This window comes from Pomacea canaliculata, linkage group LG14 (genome assembly GCF_003073045.1).
Source record: "Pomacea canaliculata isolate SZHN2017 linkage group LG14, ASM307304v1, whole genome shotgun sequence".
NCBI classification, from domain to species: Eukaryota; Metazoa; Mollusca; class Gastropoda; order Architaenioglossa; family Ampullariidae; genus Pomacea; species Pomacea canaliculata.
In genome coordinates this window covers 2,298,182-2,320,103 of record NC_037603.1, presented here as the reverse complement: position 1 = coordinate 2,320,103, position 21,922 = coordinate 2,298,182, and the positions used below count along the sequence as shown (strand labels likewise).

Genomic DNA, 21,922 nt, shown 5'->3' with positions numbered 1-21,922 from the left:
TGAATTGGCATGAACAATGTATCATCTGCAAGTGTCATTTTTTCACTCATATTGCAATTAGCAGTGCATACTGTAAGGTAGTATTTTATTTTAAATGGCCCCACATAATTAATGTATACATATGAAAACTTCCTGATAACCATAGAAACAATAATTTTATACTTGTAAACTGTGTATAAATGGATAATAATTTAGTACATGAGAACAAAGCACAATTTTTTAGGTTTGTAAAAAAGTGTAATATTTTTTTACCGATTGCCTTTTAGGACCATACATTATTCTAAATGCTGGTAACCGAAGTTTTAATGGTTTTCAGTTTTTATAAAGGGAGATCATTTTTGTGGTCATCTGAATGTTTTAATTTTTTTAAATTTAATTGAAGGCTGTGTGTGTGTTAATTTGTTACATTTAGGTTAGGTCTTAGACTTGCGTTTATGCAGAATGAAAACGCTTGGTTGAGCCAAAGCCTAACTACAACATCGGAATGTTTTACTAACCTGATATTGGAGGCGGCTTTCGTTCAGGCAGTGGCGGTAATTTCACGATTGACCACTTCTGCAAACGCACCACGTGCTCTTGTCCAGGCTACAAGAACAGTCCGCTGAAGGTTCGAGGAAAGTTTCACAGTTGAGGCACAAGTTGGTATACAGTCGTCCCTACGATACAGCGACAAGAGGCTAGGAATTGTTAGAGACCCTTACTTTTCAAATCATGATGTCAGTCCGTAAGCAGAATATTCTTTTCAAGTAACGGAAGTAGGTCATAGGTTGGTCGGGTGCATTGAACAGAAGGGAGATAGGGTTGGGAAGGGTCCATTGTACACAGGGGAGAAGTGCCTTTATCGGTGTGTCGATTATCAGTATGTCTTTTGACTTGTGCAAGGTGGGTATGCTATGCCTGATATGGGCACTCAAAATGATTTGTACCGTAAGTGATCAAGCTGATGTAGTATGCTGATGTGTTTTACTATGATACACCGAAAACTGGATGCTGCCAATTAGATTAATTGGTCAGTGTCATTTAAAATCTGTTTGTATATTCTTTTATTAAACAAATTCAAGAGAAAAAGATTTATTTGTGTCTGTGTGGGGAGAAGGTGCTTAGAGCAGCATTTACTTATCTCCCCTACGTCGGCTTACAAAATTAAGAAAAAAACAAACAAACAAACAAAAAAAAAACACTTTCTTTTTGGACTGCTGAAAATGATGTAATACCACCGAAAATTAGTACATAGTGAAAATGTCATACCCCTAGGACGATAGGAAGTGGATGAAAACTCGAGTACAATATTCGATTGAACACATACCCAATAGTGAGTTAAATAAAAGCGTGTGAAAGAAAAAAACTTTACCAATGATGACAAGGTGTATTCATTATTAAACAGCATAAAAGGGAATGATGCAGTTACAATACAATACAAAACATCTTTATTTAATCCTTTTCAGGAAATTAATTAATCATCCATGCGAATATAACCATCAGACATTACATTATAGTTACATTTTTAAAAACAAACAGGAATAGGTGGCAGCTGCAGAAACCTTCACTCAAAAGTCAGTGTGCTAAGAGTTAACGTTTTCAAAACCGTTGAACATCTTCGCCTCGGTTAATCTAATCTTTCAGACTCTAAGTTTTCCATTAACATAGGATCAAGTGTTCCATCTTTTTCCTAAGAAATACTACTCAGTCCTGCATGGACTTCCTCGTCAGAATGATGGCCACGACCTGCTGGCTGTCGCATGCGCTTTACGAGCTGCTGCTGCATCACCAGGACAGTGTTGTTCAGATTGTTACTGCATTCGGTCCCCACAGGCTACGTCTTGGAGCATATAACCTGTGATATGACTTTACCATCAGGTACTGCTAGGAAAAGGAGATGAATCTCTGACCTTGATAAACATTTATTGCAAGAAGTTCTTCCCACGCAAGAAATCTGGTTGAACACCGCAGTTTCGTTCTCAAGATAACTGTCTACAAGCATTTTCAAGTTCCGAAAAACGTCAAAAGCAGAAAAGGTAGCCAATGCATGGATAGCTCGTGGATATTGTGAAAAGTGAAATAATAATAATAAAAAAAACCAGGACGTGAGCAGATGCCTGTAAACACTTTTAAATCTTAAAGGCAGCAATGTCTAATGTGAAAAAACTAAGCCCTCTGACAAGAGCTCACAGACTAATTTGAAGCCTCCGATTCGGGAGTTCACTGTTAGTCTCGTAAGTGCGGTTAACTAAGCACGAGCATCATGGGTGTAAAGAGAATGTGCCATGCATTTTGGTACCCGAGTGGACCATGATTACACTTGATTTTTCTTGTTTAATCGTCCTGGGTCTCAGTTCCTGGTGCTGTAATAAAAAAACCTGCAATAATACAATGTAACAGTCTATTATATTTTATTTGTTTGCATGGCCATATATAAAGATACACATAAAAGAACATAACAAAATATGCATATTAAATTATTTTAAAAAGTAATGTGTAGACTAATACAAAGATAATACAGTAAAATCTCTTTATTAAAACCCTTTACAATCCTTTCTTAGTGACGACCCAGAACATTTTCACGCACGTTTATCTGTATACAAAAATCATGTAGATTACAACTACCTCCCCAACCTGACTTATGACCAACTGTTTGTGCTTCGTTTACAACTTCTTTGCAGAAATTGCACATTGAAAAAAAAGCAGACAGTTTTAAACGTCCTGTTTCTGGAGGACCATCTACCTTATATTTCTGCGCAAATCACTTTTAAGTATACTTTGAGACTGGTTATTACAAATCAAACCATATTTCTCCGGTCATATCAACCACCTGACTGAGTCAAATTGACCCTGTTAAAACCATAATTTATCGTCCCAACATTGAAAGTCGAAATGATCTCTGATGGCAGGAGTAGCTATCAACGTATCCATTATTGTCTCTCAACTATCGCGTGTTAAGTCTGTTTTCCGTTCGAACGTGTCGTCCCCATATACAAAGAAGATTCTGACGTCGTCATGGATACCACAGAATGACCTGTTGGCTCACCCCAACTCTCGAATGTTTGTCAGCCATTGCGGGAAGAACGGTCAGTACGAGGCTCTGTTCCACGCCGTGCCTGTGGTGGCCACGCCGCTCTTTGCTGACCAGTTCTACAACGCTGAGCGCATGCGCGTCAAAGGGTTCGCAGAGACTGTTGACCTCAACACCGTCTAAGGTGACCAGACGTTTCGGGGGCGAAAGCGGGACACGTGACGATGATGGTGTCGTCACCGTCAAAGAACGCCGAAAAAAGTGATTTTTAAAGACAACTGGGACATTTGATGGACTTGCCAGAAAGCCAGAAAGCGGGACATTGGGCGTCCCGCCCGATGAGCAGGCGGAACAAGAAGTCAAAATCGGGACTGTCCCGCCTAAAGCGGGACGTCTGGTCACCTAGACACCGTCAGTACAGACGAGCTGCACTCCACCATTCTCAAAGTGGCCACCAACAAGAGCTACAAACAGGCCATCACAAAAGCCTCGGAACTGTTTAAAATAGAGTTCGGTGTTCCTGTGGAGAAAGCGGCCTTCTGGCTCGATCACGTGATGAAATATGGCGGCGATCACCTTCGTTCGTCAGGACATACAGTTCCTTTCTATCAGTTTGCTTGCTGGGACGTGTATGGCCTTTTTCTGGCGTGTGTGCTGCTGACATTGCTGATAGCCGTCTGTTTAGTCTACGTTGTATGCTACTGTTTCCGCTCGAAATCAAAGAGAAAGAAGGACTAGAGGAAAAGGTCGTGTGTCACTTCACTGGGAGGCGTATCCCACTCTCGCGAAATAGCAGCTTTAATAAACATAACAAACAACATCATTTCAAAATAACCATTAAGCCACACACACACACACAAAAAAAACACAGAAAAAAACAAAAAATGCTAAAAATAATAGGAAACTCAATATGTAACTGGAAAAAAGAATATTAAAAAAATGAATGAACTTGTTTGCTAGATACTACACCAAAGAGATGCACCAAATATGGAATGGTTATGCATGTGTCAGAATGATCAAACCTGAACTTAATTATGACTAAGCTTAATGTTTAGTAAAATATAAAAAATTTGTTTAAGATGAGTTATTTTGAACTTAACATGCTAGGATATGTTTTAAGTTTTTAAGTGCACAATTTAAAGTATATACATCTTATTAGCGTTATGCAGATTTTGTATGCAGAAACCATTTATGTGTGACTTATCTAAATGGACTGCTGTCTTCTGTAAATTTTCTGTTAGTGTATGCTTTAAAATGCTCAACTTTAATAAGTACAGAACCTATGTAGACAGAACAAGTGGTGACCACAAAACATGTAAATAAAACTTGGACAACATTTTTTGAGTTTGTGAGTCTTGTTTAAGTAGTTTATCACAATGTTGCAAGTTCTGCAAGAATAGTAGGGATGCTTGAACAATATTAACTACAAGAAAACTGTTTCTTTTGTAAAGATTCAAAACAAAATAGCTTATGGAAGCCACTAACTGTTACATTGTTCATCATAACAAGTCACAATTGACCATACTAGAACTTGAAAACTTTTTCAGGGGTAAGGTTGGGGTGGAGAGAAACTCTTAACTTAAGCGTTGAAGTATGTATTGCTATTTAATATTTCCTATGCAGGATTAAATGTTAGTTAACAGCACAGAGTTATCAAAAAATCTGAAGTACAAGGGTTAACTGGTTGTTGAAAAAGCATCATCAGTGTATTGTATAGAAATCAACGCATAAAAGTCAAAGCAACAACAATAAGCAGATTCAAATGAGAAAGATGACAGTCTCAAATAAAAGGGTTCACTAGGCTCACTTGCCACCACCAGTTGGTGCAACTTACCTTGTAGTGGTATGGTGGCTTGTGCGCCTTGTCGATCCACCGAGCTATGTCGGCGGGAGCCTTGTGCTACTACTACTAGCAGGTCTAACCAAGCTGAACAGGTCTGTCAGAGGAGATAACAGACTAAAATGTTTCACCCTGGCCCTCCAGGTTGTGGGTTTTGCTTTGGGCTAACAACCCACTCATGTAAAAACAAAAGGTATTACAGAAACCGCAAGAGTACCACAACAAGGGCCTTGTCGAGAAGATTCCTCTCTAGAAGAACTTATGACGCATGCTGGTGAAAGCCTTAAGGAAGCCAGCTCGCCGACTCATCTTTTGATAACCAAGGCAAAAACTAGGATTGGGACCTGGAGCATCAGAATCCTCTACGAAAGTGGTAAGTCAGCTCAAGTGGCAAAAGAAATGAGAAATTGCAACATCGGGGTTCTCGGGTTATGAGAAACCAGATGGAATGAAAGTGGCCAGACCAGACTAACATCAGGAGAAATCAGTATTTACTTTGGCCATAAAGACCTGGACCACGATCATACCCAGGGAGTAGAACTGCTGATGTCAACAGGGGCAACAATGCCACTGATGGCCTCGGAACTAGTCTCACCACTGCTCATATCAGCAAGATTCAATGCTAAAGGAAGGAAAATCACCATCATCCAATGCTATCCCCTAACAAATGCAGCAGAGGGAGAGGGAAAAGAAGACTTCTACAAGTCCCTGCAATCTCTGCTTGACCACACACAAAGAAGAGATCTGAAGATCATTGTGGGAGACATACATGCTAAAGTGGGAGATGACAACACCAACAGAGAACTCATCATGGGAATACATGGCGTCGGCACCTGCAACAAAAACGGGGAGCTCTTCACAGACTTCTGCGCTTTCAATGACCATGTCATAGGTGGCACTGTGTTCCCACACAAGAATATACACAAGACAACGTGGACTTCCCCTGATGACCAGACAGAAAACCAGATTGACCGAAACAGTTGTTCGAAAGTAAAAAAGAAGTGAGAGTGCCAGATGCTGCTTCAGACCACCAGTTCCTAGTCTTCATGATTAAGCTGCAGTCCTTCGTTGATCCAGCAGGCAGACCACACCACAAGCTCAATACCCAAAACCTCAAGAACAAGGAAACAAGGGAAATTTATAACGGTGAAGTCAAGAATAAGTATGAGGCCCTTTCAGGACTGACAGAAGATTCAGTGGAATAACACTGGTCAACACTCAAGAGCATTTGGAAGACAACCTGCACATATGTTCTAGGGAAGGGGGAAAGAAAACACACGGAATGGATGACTCCAGAGACCTGGCCAAAGACTTAATCAAAACAGGGACTGAAACAGCAAGTCAAGCAGTGTCAAAGACCACCAAGAGAAGGAAGGTTTCCAAACTGAATATTTAGAATCCAACCGCCAAGTGAAGAGGTCTATCAGGAGGACAAGAGACGCTTCACCCATGAACTGACAGAGGAAGCAGAGACAGCAGCTATACAGGGAAACATGAAGCGACTATTCTAAATAATACAAACTCTGTCAGGCAGGAGCATTAACCCTAACAAGCCGGTGAAAGACAAAGATGGCAAGATCACAACAAACGATGCAGGACAAAGAGAGTGCTGGAAGGAATACTTCGAAGAGATCCCGACACACAGAGGCAGCAGTACAAGGAGTACAGAGGAGTAATTGTATTGAGTGACTTTTCTTACTTGTGCGTATGTTGAACTGGCAAATGTAAGGATAAATGCCTGAGTGTAGTTTGCTCGCTTGAGAACTTCACTAACAAGAATGCAGCTATTTAACGACATTTTTTGCTTTTAAATCTCGGCCTTTCTTACTAATCTAATCGGTCTGTTTGTTGAGGCAATTTGTACAATATACAGTACCACTCTCCTCAAGAAGATATATGCGATTATTTGGACATTTTCATAGTTGTGTGCTTTGTTTTTCTTGATGTTTTGTCAAAAGATGAAAATGGGAAAAGGATATATTGATGTGTCTCACTAACTTCAATAGTCTTATAATTAAGTGAGTATTAAGCAAACATATGCTATGCTTGATACGGACACTCGAAACCATTTATACCATAAGCGATCAAGCTGTTCAACTTTAGATGAAATGACAGTGGTGTGTGATGTAGCATGCTGATGTGTTTTACTATGATGTACCATTTGTTTTTTTCTTCACAAAACTGCCAATTAGATTAACTGGTCATAATCATTTACAATTTATTTGTATATTTTCGTAAAAAATTCAAACGAAAAAGATTTATTTGTGTGTCTAAGGTGCTTAGAATTAGGTTAATAACTATATCATCTACATTTGTGAGCATATATATATATCTTCACTAAATACTACGATCTAGTTCTACTATACTTGCTAAATCACAAGTTGCTCTTCTAGGAACACTACCCATAGGGATTATTTGCGTGTCATTCAAAAGTTCTATTTGTAGATTTTTTTCTATTTAACATTGTAAGCACAGAGAAAAAGCTTCATTTGTGTGTGTGTTTGGGGTGATGATTTAAAATTAGGTTGACATACATTCGCTTTCTCAGCCTTTACAGTGTGACTATGACCTTGTTCTTCATGCTTAACCACAAGCTACTCTTCTGTCTTAGTATCATGCACAGAATCTTGCTCAGTCTCAATTAAACAAGTAGAATTCAGAGTGGATATTCAGTTTATTCCGTTATCCTTTTTGTTATTATCATCAACAAAAATCAATTAAGACAATAATTCAAGCAAGTAAACTCACTGATAAATCATTTGCAATTTTCAGAGATAATGGAGCATGTTACAAAATAACAAAAGTACAGTGCAGTGTATCTTGGATTTTCATGGCTTTTGAAAGGACACGAGATCTTTACACAATGCATTCAATGCAAGGAGAAAATCTGCCGAAAGGGTGCTAAGTCTGGTGCATGTTGAATTATCATGTGCATGCTTTAGGGGTTGGCAGTTTAAGCACAGCTTTATAAACTGAACACTAAGATTCTCATCAATTTCAGTACATGTTCTTTGAAGAGACGAGATATTTGTCTGTTAGAGAGGGAGTATATGTTGATGCCAGTATGTGTCATTAACAGCACTGTTTTAAATTGGAAGGGAACGTCAAAAAAAAAAAAAAAAAAAAAAAAAAAAAGCACGACTTTACAAATAAGGTCTCTCATCGATAGCATAACATGTTGTTGTTCACATATACTGCATTAATGAGATTTTACAACCCTGTTAATTATCATGATGTGTTTAATAGTGCCCTCTTCTTGGAACTAGCTCTACACAGTTGGCACTGGTGAGGTCACATCACTCTGGGTAAGCATGTGCCTTTGTAAATTAGATGACCCCCTATTCGTTTTTCTACATACATTGCACTGGTAAGGTCTAACATTTCTGTGGGTCAACATGTGCTTTTCTAAACCACTTAACAGCTTAAAAGAACTATTACATATACTATTACAGCCTTCACCGGTGAGGTCTCTCATCAGTGTGGTCAAACATGTGTATTTTTAAATGACATGAAAACTTAAAAGCACTATTACATATACTGCACTGGTGAAGTCTCTTATCACTGTGGGTCAACATGTGTGTTTTCAAATCACTTGAAGTCTTAAAAGCACTATTACATATACTGCACTGGTGAGGTCTCTCATCACTGTGGGTCAACATGTGCGTTTTTAAACACTTTGAGAGCTTAAAAGCACTATTACATATACTGCACTGGTGAGGTCTCTCATCAGTGTGGGTCAACATGTGTGTTTTCAAATCCCTTGAAGTCTTAAAAGCACTATTACATACACTGCACTGGTGAGGTCTCTCATCACTGTGGGTCAACATGTGTGTTTTCAATCTACTTAACTGCTGAAATGAGCTTTTACATATACTGCACTGGTGAGGTCTCTCATCACTGTGGGTCAACATGTGCCTTTTTAAACCCCTTGAGAGCTTAAAAGCACTATTACATATACTGCACTGGTGAGGTCTCTCATCACTGTGGGTCAACATGTGCCTTTTTAAACCCCTTGAGAGCTTAAAAGCACTATTACATATACTGCACTGGTGAGGTCTCTCATCAGTGTGGGTCAACATGTGCTTTTCTAAAACCCTTAAAGTCTTAAAAGCACTATTACATATACTGCACTGGTGAGGTCTCTCATCACTGTGGGTCAACATGTGTGTTTTCAAATTACTTGAAATCTTAAAAGCACTATTACATATACTGCACTGGTGAGGTCTCTCATCACTGTGGGTCAACATGTGCTTTTCTAAAACCCTTAAAGTCTTAAAAGCCCTATTACATATACTGCACTGGTGAGGTCTCTCATCACTGTGGGTCAACATGTGTGTTTTCAAATTACTTGAAATCTTAAAAGCACTATTACATATACTGCACTGGTGAGGTCTCTCATCACTGTGGGTCAACATGTGTGTTTTCAAATCACTTGGAGTCTTAAAAGCACTATTACATATACTGCACTGGCGAGGTGTAGCATTTCTGTGCTTCAACATGTGCTTTTCTAAACCACTTGAGCACTTAAAAGCTCTATTACATATACTGCACTGTTGAAGTCTCCCAGTGTGGGTCAACATGTGTTTTTTTAAATATCTTCGAGTCTTAAAAGCCTTATTACACATACTGCACTGGTGAGGTCTAAAATTACTGTGGGTCAACATGTGCAATCTTAAATATTTTGGGAGCTTAAATGTAGCTTTACACTTACTGCACTCGTAAGGTCTTGTATCACTGTGAGTCAACATGTGGTGCTTTAAACGCAGTAAGGACCTAAATGCAGTTTTACAAACATTGCATCTGCGTGGATTCAAATTACTGTGGGTCAACATGTGGCTTTTTAAATCCCTTGGCCACTTAAAAGCACTATTACATATACTGCACTGGTGAAGTCTCTCGTCACTGTGGTTCAACATGTGCTTTTTCAAACTACTTAACTGCTTAAATGATCTTTTACATACACTACACTGGTGAGGTTTCTCATCACCGTGGGTCAACATGTGTCTTTTTAAATGACAAGGAAACTTAAAAGCACTATTACATATACTGCACTGGTGAGGTTTCTTATCACCGTGGGTCAATATGTGCTTTTCTAAACCACTTGAGCACTTAAAAGCTTTATTACATATACTGCACTGGTGAGGTCTCCCAGTATGGGTCAACATGTGCCTTTTTAAATCACTTGAAGTCTTAAAAGCCTTATTACACATACTGCACTGGTGAGGTCTAAAATTACTGTGGGTCAACATGTGCAATCTTAAATATTTTGGGAGCTTAAAAGCCTTATTACACATACTGCACTGGTGAGGTCTAAAATTACTGTGAGTCAACATGTGGTGCTTTAAATGCAGTAAGGACCTAAATGCAGTCTTACAAACATTGCATCTGTGTTGATTCAAATAACTGTGGGTCAACATGTGGCTTTTTAAATCCCTTGGCCACTTAAAAGCACTATTACATACACCGCACTGGTGAGGTCTAGCATTACTGTGGGTCACTTTGTGCTGTTTTAGTTGATCTAATCTTTTGAAAGCTATATTTGAAAGCTATATGACACACAGTACACTGGTAAATTTTTGCAACATTTTGGGTCACCATGTCCTTTTCTTCGGATGGAGTTTTAAAAGAAGTGGATGGATGAGATATCTTATTACTGTTGATTACCTGGTTCTGTTTTAACATTTTTAACAATTTTTACATATATTGCACTGGTGAGGTCTCTAATCAATGTGGGTCAACATGTGCGATCTTAAATCCTCTGAGCACATAAATGTAGCTGTATACACACTGCACTCCTGAGGTTTAACATCACTGTGTGTCTCCATGTGCTGTTTCAGGTCATTTGATCTTTTGAAAGATACATGACATACAGTACATTGGTGAGGTATCTCATTACTGTGGGTCATGTGCTTTTTTAAAACATCTGAGCACATAAAAGCCATATTACAAACACTGCATTGGAAAGGTCTCTCATCACTGTGGGCCAACATGTGACTTTTTAAATCACTTAAAGACTTAAATGAATTTTCACATATACTGCACTGGTGAGGTCACTCACCACTGTGGGTCAACATGTGCGATCTTAAAGATTCTGGACGCTTAAAAGTAGCTTTACACGAACTGCACTTGTGAGGTCTTGCATCACTGTGCCTCAACATGTGGTGCTTTAAATGCCACAAGGACCTAAATGAATTCTTACATACACTGCATTGGTGTGGTTTCACACCACCGTGGGTCATCATGTGCTTTTTTAAAACAGCTGAGGACTTAAAAGCCATATTACATACACTGCACTGGTGAGGTCTAACATTACTGTGGGTCAACATGTGACTTCTTAAACCTCCTGAACACTTAAATGAACTTTTACACACACTACACTGGTAAGGTCTCTCTTTACTGTGGGTCACCATGTGGCTTTTTAAATCACTTGAGCTCTTAAATGAACCGTTACATATACTGCACTGGTGAGGTCTCTCATCAGTGTGGGTCAACATGTGTGTTTTCAAAATACTTGAAGTCTTAAAAGCACTAGTACATATACTGCAATGGTGATGTCTCTCACCCCTGTGGGTCAACATGTGCGATCTTAAATCCTTTGGGGACATAAATGTAGCTTTACACACACTGCACTCCGGAGGTTTTAAATCACTGTGGGACTGCATGTGCTGTTTTAGGTCATTTGATTTTTTAAAAGATTCATCACATATATTACACAGGTGAGGTCTCTCATCACGGTGAGTCACCATGTGCCTTTTTAAATAACTTAAACTCTTAAATGAACCGTTACATATACTGCACTGGTGAGGTCTCTCATCAGTGTGGGTCAACATGTGTGTTTTCAAAATACTTGAAGTCTTAAAAGCACTATTACATATACTGCATTGGTGAGGTCTCTCATCACTATGGGTCAACATATGTGAGATTAAATCCTCTGGGCACAGAAATGTAGCTTTACACACATTGCACTCTGGAGGTTTAACATCACTGTGAGACTGCATGTGCTGGTTTAGGTCATTTGATTTTTTAAAAGATACACCACATATAGTACACAGGTGAGGTCTTTCATCACTGTGATTTATCATGTGCCTTTTTAAATCACTTAAACTCTTAAATGAACCGTTACATATACTGCACTGGTGAGGTCTCTCATCAGTGTGGGTCAACATGTGTGCTTTCAAATTTCTTGAAGTCTTAAAAGCACTATTACATATACTGCACTGGTGAGGTCTCTCATCAGTGTGGGTCAACATGTGTGTTTTCAAATTACTTGAAATCTTAAAAGCACTATTACATATACTGCACTGGTGAGGTCTCTCATTAGTGTGGGTCAACATGTGTGTTTTCAAATTACTTGAAGTCTTAAAAGCACTATTACATATACTGCACTGGTGAGGTCTAACATTTCTGTGCTTCAACATGTGCTTTTCTAAACCACTTGAGCACTTAAAAGCTCTATTACATATACTGCACTGGTGAGGTCTAGCATTACTGTGGGTCAACATGTGTCTTTTTAAATCTCTTTGAGTCTTAAAAGCCTTATTACATATACTACACTGGGGAGTTTTCGCAACATTTTGGGTCACCATGTGCTTTTTTTCGGATGGAGTTTTAAAAGAAGTGGATGGATGAGATATCTTATTACTGTTGGTTACCTGGTTGTGTTTTAAAGTATCTAGTCTTTCTAACGCAGCTGTACATGCAGTATGCTGGTCAGCTTTAAAATCAGAGTGGATCACCATATGTTTCTTGAGTAGGGCTGGAAACCTGAAAGAAGATAAGCACACTTGGCACTGGTATGATTTAGCATCACTATGGATTTCTGTTTCTGAATCAATGGTGACTTCAGTAACAGTTGGATGAATCTGATGCTGTTGACTTTCTGTGAATATATCTGTCACCTTAGGAGTTATGCATCTAGCAGCATTCATTTCTTGACAATTCTCATCAATGTTATTCTTCCACACTGCATGCTGACCAGGCCACACTGTCTCAGTCTTCACTATGTGACGATGATCTTGTTCTTCTTGCTTATATACCAGCTGCTCTTCTGTCTTTGCACATTGCACAGGATCCTGCTCAGTCTTAATTAAACAGGTGACATCTTGACAGTGGTACTCCACTTTCACAGCACTCTCATGACTGCAATCTGACTGCTGTATGTAAGCAGCATACTCAGGTTTTATGCAATAAAGTTCTTCACCAGGAAGTTGCTCACTTTTAATGCAATAAATGGTATCCTCAGAGTTAAGCTCCAGTTTTACACCATCCTCATGTTTCCAGTTTGATTGATGAATATGCGTAGCAATCTCAGGTTTTATGTAAGTTGTGTCAGAATCTGAATGCTCAATGTGTGCAGCATGCTCAGGTTTTTTGTGCTGAAGTTCTTCACCATGAACTTCCTCAGCTTTAATACAATAAATAGCATCCTGAGAGTTAAGCTCCAGTTTTAAACCATCCTCATGTTTAAAGTTTAATTGATGAATAGGCGTAGCAGGCTCAAGTTTTATGAAATCTGGACCAGAAGTGTTTTTAAGATGCACACAGCTAATTGGTGAGCAATATGTCATATTTGTATAAGAACAAAATGTGCTTTCTGTCTCAAGCATTACATCATTATTTAGGTCTTCTTGTAGATCAGCTTCAGACCTTGGTTCAGTCTTTATGCTGTGTATACATGAGACCTGGACTTGATTGGTTATGGCAGACATAGCTTCCTCTTCTAAGATCACATTCAAGATTTCTTCTTTAATCCTTAAAGTACTATCTGAGTGAAACTGCACACGTCCTTAGTTCCTTCACATCCTGAGACTCAGTTCCTGCAGCTTTAACAAAAGCCTGCAATATTACAATATAACAATATATTAATTACATCTCACGTCTTTTGCCTTCTTTTGATTTTTAAAACATTTTGTTGCATATGTGAAAGTGAAAATACCACGGTCACTTTTTTCAAAATAGTTGGATACTGAAAACCTTATTAATACTCCATTATTATTTTTCATGACTTAATAGGAAATACTGTATTGCCTTCCATTAAAAAAATTTGTTATTATTGTGGTGTTCAGGCAAGACAGTTATATTCTCATTACAAGATAAGATGTCATAAAGGAACCAAATGAATATTCATTAAACCAACAGAAGGTGGATTTTTAAATCGCAATTTATGAATTGGCATGAACAATGTATCATCTGCAAGTGACATATTTTCATTCATATTCCAATTAGCACTGCATATTGTATGGAAGTATTCTATTTCAAATGGCCCACATAGTTAATGTATACATATGAAAACTTCCTGATACCATAGAAACATTAATTTATACTTGTAACTGTATAAATGGATAATAATTTAGTACATGAGAATAAAGCACAATTTTTAGGTTGTAAAAAGTGTAATTTTTTTTTTACTGATTGCTTTTTTAGGACCATACATTATTCTAACAAGCTGGTACCGAAGTTTTAATGGTTTTCAGTCTTTATAAAGGGAGATCATTTTTGTGGTCATCTGAATGTTTTAATTTTTTTTTTAATTTATTGAAGGCTGTGTGTGTGTGTTAATTTGTTACATTTAGGTTAGGTCTTGGACTTGCGTTTATGCAGAATGAAAACGCCTGGTTGAGCCAAAGCCTAAATACAACATCGGAATGTTTTACTAACCTGATATTGGAGGTGGCTTTCGTTCAGGCAGTGGCGGTAATTTCACGATTGGCCACTTCTGCAAACGCACCACGTGCTCTTGTCCAGGCTACGACAGTCCGCTGAAGGTTCGGAGGAAAGTTTCACAGCTGAGCAACAAGTTGCTATACAGTCGTCCCTACGATACAGCGACAAGAGGCTAGGAACTGTTAGAGACCCTTTACTTTCAAATCATGATGTGAGTCGTCGAGCAGAATATTCTTTTGAAGTAACGGAAGTAGGTCATAGGTTGGTCGTGTGCATTGAACAGAAGGGAGATAGGGTTGGGAAAGGTCCATTGTACACAGGGGTGAAGTGCCTTTTTGGGTATGTCGATTATCAGTATGTCTTTGACTTGTGCAAGGTGGGTATGCTATGCCTGATATGGGCACTCAAAATGATTTGTATCATAAGTGATTAAGCTGATGTAGTATGCTGATGTTTTTTACTAGGATACACCCCAAAACTGGATGCTGCCAATTAGATTGATTGGTCAGACGTGTCATTTAAAATCTGTTTGTATATTCTTTTATTAAATAAATTCAAGAGAAAAAGATTTTTTTGTGTTTGTGTCGGGAGAAGGTGCTGAGAACTAGGTTAGTGACTATATCAGCTATATTTGTACATAGATCTTAACTTAGTCTTCACTATGTAACTATGATCTTATCTACTTTCTAAATAACAAGTGGCTCTTCTGGGAACACTGCGAATAGGGATTAATAAAGGGAATCATTCAAAAGTTCTGTTTGTAGATTATTTTTCTATACAACATTGTAAGCAAAGAGAAAAACATTTATGTGTGTGGACATCGGGTGATGATTCAAAATTATGTTCGCATACATTTGCTGTCTCAGTCTTCACTGTGTGACTTGCTTTACCACAAGCTGCTCTTCTGAATTAGTATCATTGATAGAATCTTGCTCAGTATTAATTGAAAAAGGAGTAGAATTGAAAGTGAATGTTCAGTTTATTTCGTTCTCTTTCTTGTTATTATCATCAACAAGAATCGATTAAGACAATTCAAACAAGCAAACTCACTGATAATTCATTTTCAATGTTCCATAATCAGAGATAGCGTAGCATGTTACAAACTAACGACAGAAAGTACAGCACAGTGTATCGTGGATTTTTATGGCTTTTGAAAGGACATGAGATCTTTGACAATGCATGCAAAGCATGGAGAAAATCTGGCAAAAGGTGCTGAGTCTGGTGCATTTTGAATTATCATGTGCATATTTTAGGGGGTTGGGAGCATAAATGGAGCTTTACACACTGCACACAGAAAAATTTTCATCAATGTCAGCACATGTTCTTTGAAAATACAAACTATTTCTCTGGTATTAACTCTCTCATTTTTTTACTGCTTTCACTGAAATCTGGACTGCTGCTACAATGTTAAATGCTATTTACCATTAAGAAAAAGAGAATAGAAACCAGCTGTAACTTACAAACACAAAAAAAGGCACTAGATTATGGATTAATACAAAGGAGAAAAAAAAGTACATACAGAAAGAACCTGTACTGGGTGCTAAGCATAGCATGCTCTTTAAAATTATTTGATCGTCTTAAAGGAAGGAAGCCAAATACCACCTCTAGACACTTCATGCATGAGGGAGTTTGTCTTGTTATCAGCATGTCTTATTAACAGACAACTTTACTTAACACTGAACTGTTTTAAATGGGCAGGGATGCTAAAAGAAACGATGCTTTATATACAATTCACTCCTAGGGTCTCTCATCGACAGCATACGCTGCATTAATAAGGCATTTACATCCCTGTCTATTATCATGTTGTTTAATACTACCTCTGCATGGAACTAGCCTTTTTTATATCCGAGACCGCCTACAAGCTTTCTGACATACCCTGCACTTATAAAGTTTCACATCACTGTGGACTGAATGTGATGTTTTAGGTTATTTGATCTTTTCAAAGATACATGACATACAGTACACAGGTGAGGTCTCTCATCACTGTGGGTCACCCTGAGCTTTTTAAAAAAAGAGTTAAGCACTTAAAAGCACTATTACATACACTGCATTAGTGAGGTCTAACAGTAGTGTGGGAGAACATGTGCCTTTTTAAATCATTTAAACACCTAAACCAATTTTTACATATATTGCACTGGTGAGGTCTCTAATCAATGTGGGTCAACATGTGCGATCTTAAATCCTCTGAGCACATAAATGTAGCTGTATACACACTGCACTCCTGAGGTTTAACATCACTGTGGGTCTCCATGTGCTGTTTCAGGTCATTTGATCTTTTGAAAGATAAATGACATACAGTACATTGGTGAGGTATCTCATTACTGTGGGTCATGTGCTTTTTTAAAACATCTGAGCACATAAAAGCCATATTACAAACACTGCATTGGAAAGGTCTCTCATCACTGTGGGTCAACATGTGACTTTTTAAATCACTTAAAGACTTAAATGAATTTTCACATATACTGCACTGGTGAGGTCAACCACCACTGTGGGTCAACATGTGCGATCTTAAAGATTCTGGACGCTTAAAAGTAGCTTTACACGAACTGCACTTGTGAGGTCTTGCATCACTGTGCCTCAACATGTGGTGCTTTAAATGCCATAAGGACCTAAATGAATTCTTACATACACTGCATTGGTGTGGTTTCACACCACCGTGGGTCATCATGTGCTTTTTTTAAAACAGCTGAGGACTTAAAAGCCATATTACATACACTGCACTGGTGAGGTCTAACATTACTGTGGGTCAACATGTGACTTCTTAAACCTCCTGAACACTTAAATGAACTTTTACACACACTACACTGGTAAGGTCTCTCATCATTGTGGGTCAGCACATGTTTTTTTAAATCATTCGAGCGTCTAAAAGCAGATTTACACACACTACACTGGTGAGGTTTCTCATCACTATGGGCCACCATGTGCCTTTTCAATTCGTACAATTGCCTAAAACCAGCTTTACACACAATGCACTGGTGAGGTTTCTCCTTAACGTGGGTGTGCATGTGCATGTGCTCTTTTAAGGTATATGATCTTTTAAAAGCAGCTTTACATACGCTGCACTTATAAGGTTTAACATCGCTGTGAATTACCATGTGATGTTTTAAACCTAGTACCTGCTTAAAACTAGCTTTACACACACTACACTGGTGAGGTTTCTCATCACTGTGGGTCAGCATGTGCTCTTTCAAATTACTTGAGCGCCTAAAAGTAGCTGTACACATATTGCACGGGTAAGGTTTTTCCTCACTCTGAGTAAAAATGTGCATTTTTAAATCTTTGGAGGGTTTAAACGTTGTTTGAAAGTCACTGGACTGGTGAGGTTTCTCGAATATGTGGGTCAGCATGTGCCTTTTTAAATACTGTGAGCGCCTAAAAGTGGTTTTACACTTACTGCACTGATAAGGTTTCTCATCACTGTGGGCTTCAATGTGTTGTTTTAAAGCTCTTGATGTTTTAAATGCAGCTTTACACTCACTGCACTGAAATGGCCTAGCATTACTGTGGGTCAGCATGTGCTCTTTTAAATGACTTGAGTGTCTAAAAGCTGCTTTACACATACCACACTGGTGAGGTCTCTTATCACTGTGGATCAGCATATGTCTCTTTAGTAAGTATGGAAATCTGAAACAAGAGATGCACACCTTGCACTGATTGGTTTTAGTGACACTGTTGACATGTTTGTTTGAATCAATGGTGACAGCAACTTCTGTGACACATGAATTTGTCTGATGCTGAGGGCTTCCTGTGACAATATCCATAACCTCAGGAGTTTTACAACTAACAGTACTCATCTCTTGAACTGTCTCACTACTGTCATGCTGGCACACTTCCTGCTGAGTGCACAAGTCTGTCCCAGTCTTCACTATGTGAGTATCATTTTGTTCTTGCTTAATCACAAGCTGCTCTTCTGTCTTTGCATCCTGCACATGATCATGCTCAGTCATAATTGACCAACTGGCATCTTGAGAGTGGAACTCATGTTTCACGTCACTATGTTGAAAGTGTGCAAAATACTCAGTCTTTATATAATGCAATTTTTTATCAGGAGCTTGCTCAGTTTTAACAGAACATGTGGCACATTGAGAAGTGAACTCCAACTTCACAACATTTTCATTTTTGCAGTTTGTCTGCTGATTGTGTGCAGAAGGCTCAATGTTTATGTGAGGAAGTTCTTGACTAGCAGTTTCTTCAGTTTTGATAGAACAAATGGCATCTTGATGATGAAACTCCTGTTTCACACCACAATCATGCTGTAAGTTTAACTGCTGACTGTGTGTAGCAAGCTCAGATTTCATGTCATACAATTGACCAGAGCTGTTCTCAAGCTGCACAAGGTTAGTCTGTGACCCATTTGTCGCTCTAGAATAAGAAGAAAACGAACTTTCTGTCATCAGATTTACACTCGAATATTTCTGTAGATCAACTGCAGAGCTTGGTTCACACTTGATGAGTGTACACAGAACCTGGAATTCACTTTTAATGGTAGACATAGTTTCCTGCTCTTGTAGGCTCATAGTTGATTTGTCTTTGTTTATTGTTAAAGTACTGTCAGACTGAAACTGCATACAAGGCCTTAACTCCTTCATCATTGGTGTCTCAGTACTTGTTATAATAAGAACCTGAAACATTACAATGTGACAATGAGTGAATTTTATATTCATTGAACTAAAAATGCATCCAGAAAATTGAGACTCACTTGGGATCTATATTTCTTAAACATAATGGCTATCATTTTATAAGGTAAAGGTTCAAATCGCACACTGTGAAGAAAGAACTCTGCAAGATTGATAAATTAATTTGAAACAGCTGATTATTTATTGACTATTAAAGAAACATTAATTTTTTTCTCCACTGTTCACACACACAGAAAGTGAAGTGACATCTTGAAGCGATGAAGAATAAAGATATAGGAATAGCATAGCACAATGTTGCTGCCAATGGTCATGCTCACTGGACTAAACAGCATCTTGAACATCTATAAACTGCCAAAATAATGTCAAAAGAACAACATAAAGTCTGGCTGCATTTAAAGCTGCAAGGAAAGTGCGGATCAGTTAATGGTGATGACACATTGCCAATAATCTTCAGAAACCATTGATCAGCGACATAAAAATAGTTAGAAGTGACCATCATGTCAAACAACAAAGCCATACTCATCACAAATTGAATCATTACAATAATAAGAACAACAATGAAAAAATTATAGTAATTTGTAAACCATGAACAAATAATGCATAATGCAAATAAAATTAACCTTTGTTGTTCTAACAAATTGTTTAATTGCCCTACCAAGAAGATATCATGGACAAAAAGGAATATCCTCCCCTAAACAAAAAACAAACAAACAAACAAACAAAAAAAAACAACAAACAAGCATGATGCGAAATCTACTGACATTATAATCATGTCGAAAGCTGACCTGTCTGGACTGTTCATGTAATTATTGGACTGACCACTTCTGCTCGAGCGCGACTGCACTATAGTCTCGAGGTCACGCGAACGGTTTGCTGGGAGTTCTGAGAGTTACACAGCCAGTTGCGAAGCTTGGAAAGCTGGCAAACTTATCCATAGGTGGTTCCATAGAAGTCGGAACGGGGTAGAAATGCGACCATGAAGTAGATGCGACCCTAGCAAAGCTAGCATCACTGAGGCGGACAGAGAAATGCAAGTTCATTGAGAGAGATAAGAAGTCAGACTTAATTTTATTGGTCGTTTAAATCATGTGACATACCATGTTTCCGGTGCGTCTGCTACCATAGATACAGAGAGTTGTTATCTGCTATCGTTCTGACCGCACGAAGGTACAAGTCAGAAAGTGGTAGCTATGGTGTACTAATAATTGTATTTGCCTGGTGGATAACTATGTCCATATATAATGCCTGATATGTTTTCCATAAACATTAAAAAAACTAATAAAAGAAATTAAGAAAAAGAAAAAAGTCGCTCTGAGACGGATCAGCGACTTTCTCCGTGTCCCATTCCCCCGCATCCTTGTCATACGCGACAACAGTAAAATATCCAAGAACTGTTGTCATGTCTCATTCTTTAACTTGCTTTCGATCACATTAAAAACTCGTTACTTTCTTAAATATAAGGCAAAAAAAAAAAAAAAGAAGTAAAGCCGTTCAACAAGGATTAAAAGATTTATTAAATATTAAACAAACAGCAGAACTATTAAACATTAAAGCATAAACAAACAGACAACATGTTCAACACTTTAGTGCTCATTATTAGCTCCGACCACTCAGTAACGTCAGTTTCGGTAGAGCCTTTGTGACAATTACCACAGTATTATCTATATCCTTCAGGGCTTTTGCTAGGGCAACTTGTTAGTTGTTACTAAGGTCTATTCATTATCTGCCTTTACTCATGACCATCTATGCATTCCTGGTAGGAATGAACACAGATTTATAGATCACAGAAGTCTGTAGGTATGCGAGAGCTTCACAAAGAAATTCACTCTATTTACTCTATTATATATTAGACTTCTTCCATCTTAAAATCTAAATAACAAAAATTTAAAAAGTGATATATATTATGCACTCTCACGAATTGTCTTAGCGCTTAAGACAAGTAAGAGACATTAACAGATCGAAGAACGAAAGGAGAAACAACCATGAGTAATAAAAAAACGCATCTAGAAGACACAAAGAGAAATCAGGGAACAAGTTAATGGCAGGGATAGAGAGTATCAAAAATGTGCAGAGAAAGACGAGGAGGCGGACTAGTCAATTGACTACAACCACAACCATCGACAATTTTGTTTATTGGTGTCAGGAGCAATGTGCGTGGAACACGTGTGTTTTCAGCGCACGTTTAAATGATTCGATGGTAGGTAGATGACGGGTATGGAAGGGAAGAAACTTTCACTGTTTTTTAACACAGAGACTAAAATCCGGTGACCATATGTAGTTGGCCAGGTGACAGAGATAGAGAGCGAATTGTTATCCGACGAAGATCGTAGTAGTCTGGCTGGGATGGATGAGAAGAAAAGTTTAGAGAAGTAGTCATATCCAGCAAAGAAATTAAAAGATAGCAGAGACAGTTTGAATTGAATGGGAGAGCAGATGGGTAGCAAGTTCAGAGAACGAAGGACAGGAGTGACCACGAGAGTCCGAGTGGCGAATGTGATGAGGAAGAGAGTTTCACTCCTTAGCAGCACAGAGGGAGGACGTCCGTTGTCCGTGTGTGGTTGTCTTTGGGGGAGGGAGGATGGAATGCAGGAGGGGAAGGTGGAGAGGTAGCACTAGAAAGCTCGGCACAGCACTTATAGGTGGTCCAGATGCTAAAAGTTATAGAAAAAGACAAGACCTTCCGCCGAATAGTCCATTACGCAAATTGAACCGTTACAGTCAGATAGTTTTTATCAGGCTTGGTGTCAGTTATATTTGCTTAGTTTATTTCTT

The 21,922-nt window shown here is 38.4% G+C and overlaps 3 protein-coding genes across 3 annotated transcripts; all 3 read right to left on the bottom strand.

The window, feature by feature from the left end:
• Nucleotides 1–5,887: 5,887 nt before the first annotated feature.
• LOC112555516 (zinc finger protein 729-like) lies at nucleotides 5,888–10,281 on the bottom strand. Its single transcript, XM_025223950.1, has 3 exons — nucleotides 8,565–10,281; nucleotides 6,550–6,619; nucleotides 5,888–5,962 (listed from the first exon to the last, which is right to left on the bottom strand). The coding sequence occupies exons 1-3, from the start codon at nucleotides 10,265–10,267 to the stop codon at nucleotides 5,888–5,890; spliced, it is 1,848 nt and encodes a 615-aa protein (XP_025079735.1). The 5' UTR covers nucleotides 10,268–10,281.
• A 586-nt stretch (nucleotides 10,282–10,867) lies between these two features.
• LOC112555204 (zinc finger protein 271-like) lies at nucleotides 10,868–15,047 on the bottom strand. Its single transcript, XM_025223492.1, has 2 exons — nucleotides 14,508–15,047; nucleotides 10,868–13,685 (listed from the first exon to the last, which is right to left on the bottom strand). The coding sequence occupies exon 2, from the start codon at nucleotides 13,556–13,558 to the stop codon at nucleotides 10,901–10,903; it is 2,658 nt and encodes an 885-aa protein (XP_025079277.1). The 5' UTR covers nucleotides 13,559–13,685; nucleotides 14,508–15,047; the 3' UTR covers nucleotides 10,868–10,900.
• A 1,958-nt stretch (nucleotides 15,048–17,005) lies between these two features.
• Nucleotides 17,006–20,860, bottom strand: LOC112555205 (zinc finger protein 2 homolog). The gene is made up of 2 exons (XM_025223493.1): nucleotides 19,936–20,860; nucleotides 17,006–19,135 (listed from the first exon to the last, which is right to left on the bottom strand). Exon 2 carries the CDS (start codon nucleotides 19,103–19,105, stop codon nucleotides 17,135–17,137), a length of 1,971 nt encoding a protein of 656 aa, XP_025079278.1. The 5' UTR covers nucleotides 19,106–19,135; nucleotides 19,936–20,860; the 3' UTR covers nucleotides 17,006–17,134.
• Nucleotides 20,861–21,922: the final 1,062 nt, after the last annotated feature.

What these genes read in the sequence shown, in the direction of transcription:
- LOC112555204 (XM_025223492.1), bottom strand. Translation starts at nt 13,558, where the DNA reads ATGTCTGCCATAACCAATCAAGTCCAGGTCTCATGTATACACAGCATA.
- LOC112555205 (XM_025223493.1), bottom strand. Translation starts at nt 19,105, where the DNA reads ATGATGAAGGAGTTAAGGCCTTGTATGCAGTTTCAGTCTGACAGTACT.
- LOC112555516 (XM_025223950.1), bottom strand. Translation starts at nt 10,267, where the DNA reads ATGTTGACCCACAGTTATTTGAATCAACACAGATGCAATGTTTGTAAG. An exon ending in CACACTGATGAGAGACCTCA is followed by an intron (nt 6,620 to 8,564) that starts CCAGTGCAGTAT and finishes CATTCTTGTTAG; the next exon opens with TGAAGTTCTCAAGCGAGCAA. An exon ending in CCAGTTCAACATACGCACAA is followed by an intron (nt 5,963 to 6,549) that starts GTAAGAAAAGTC and finishes CTTGTTCTTGAG; the next exon opens with GTTTTGGGTATTGAGCTTGT.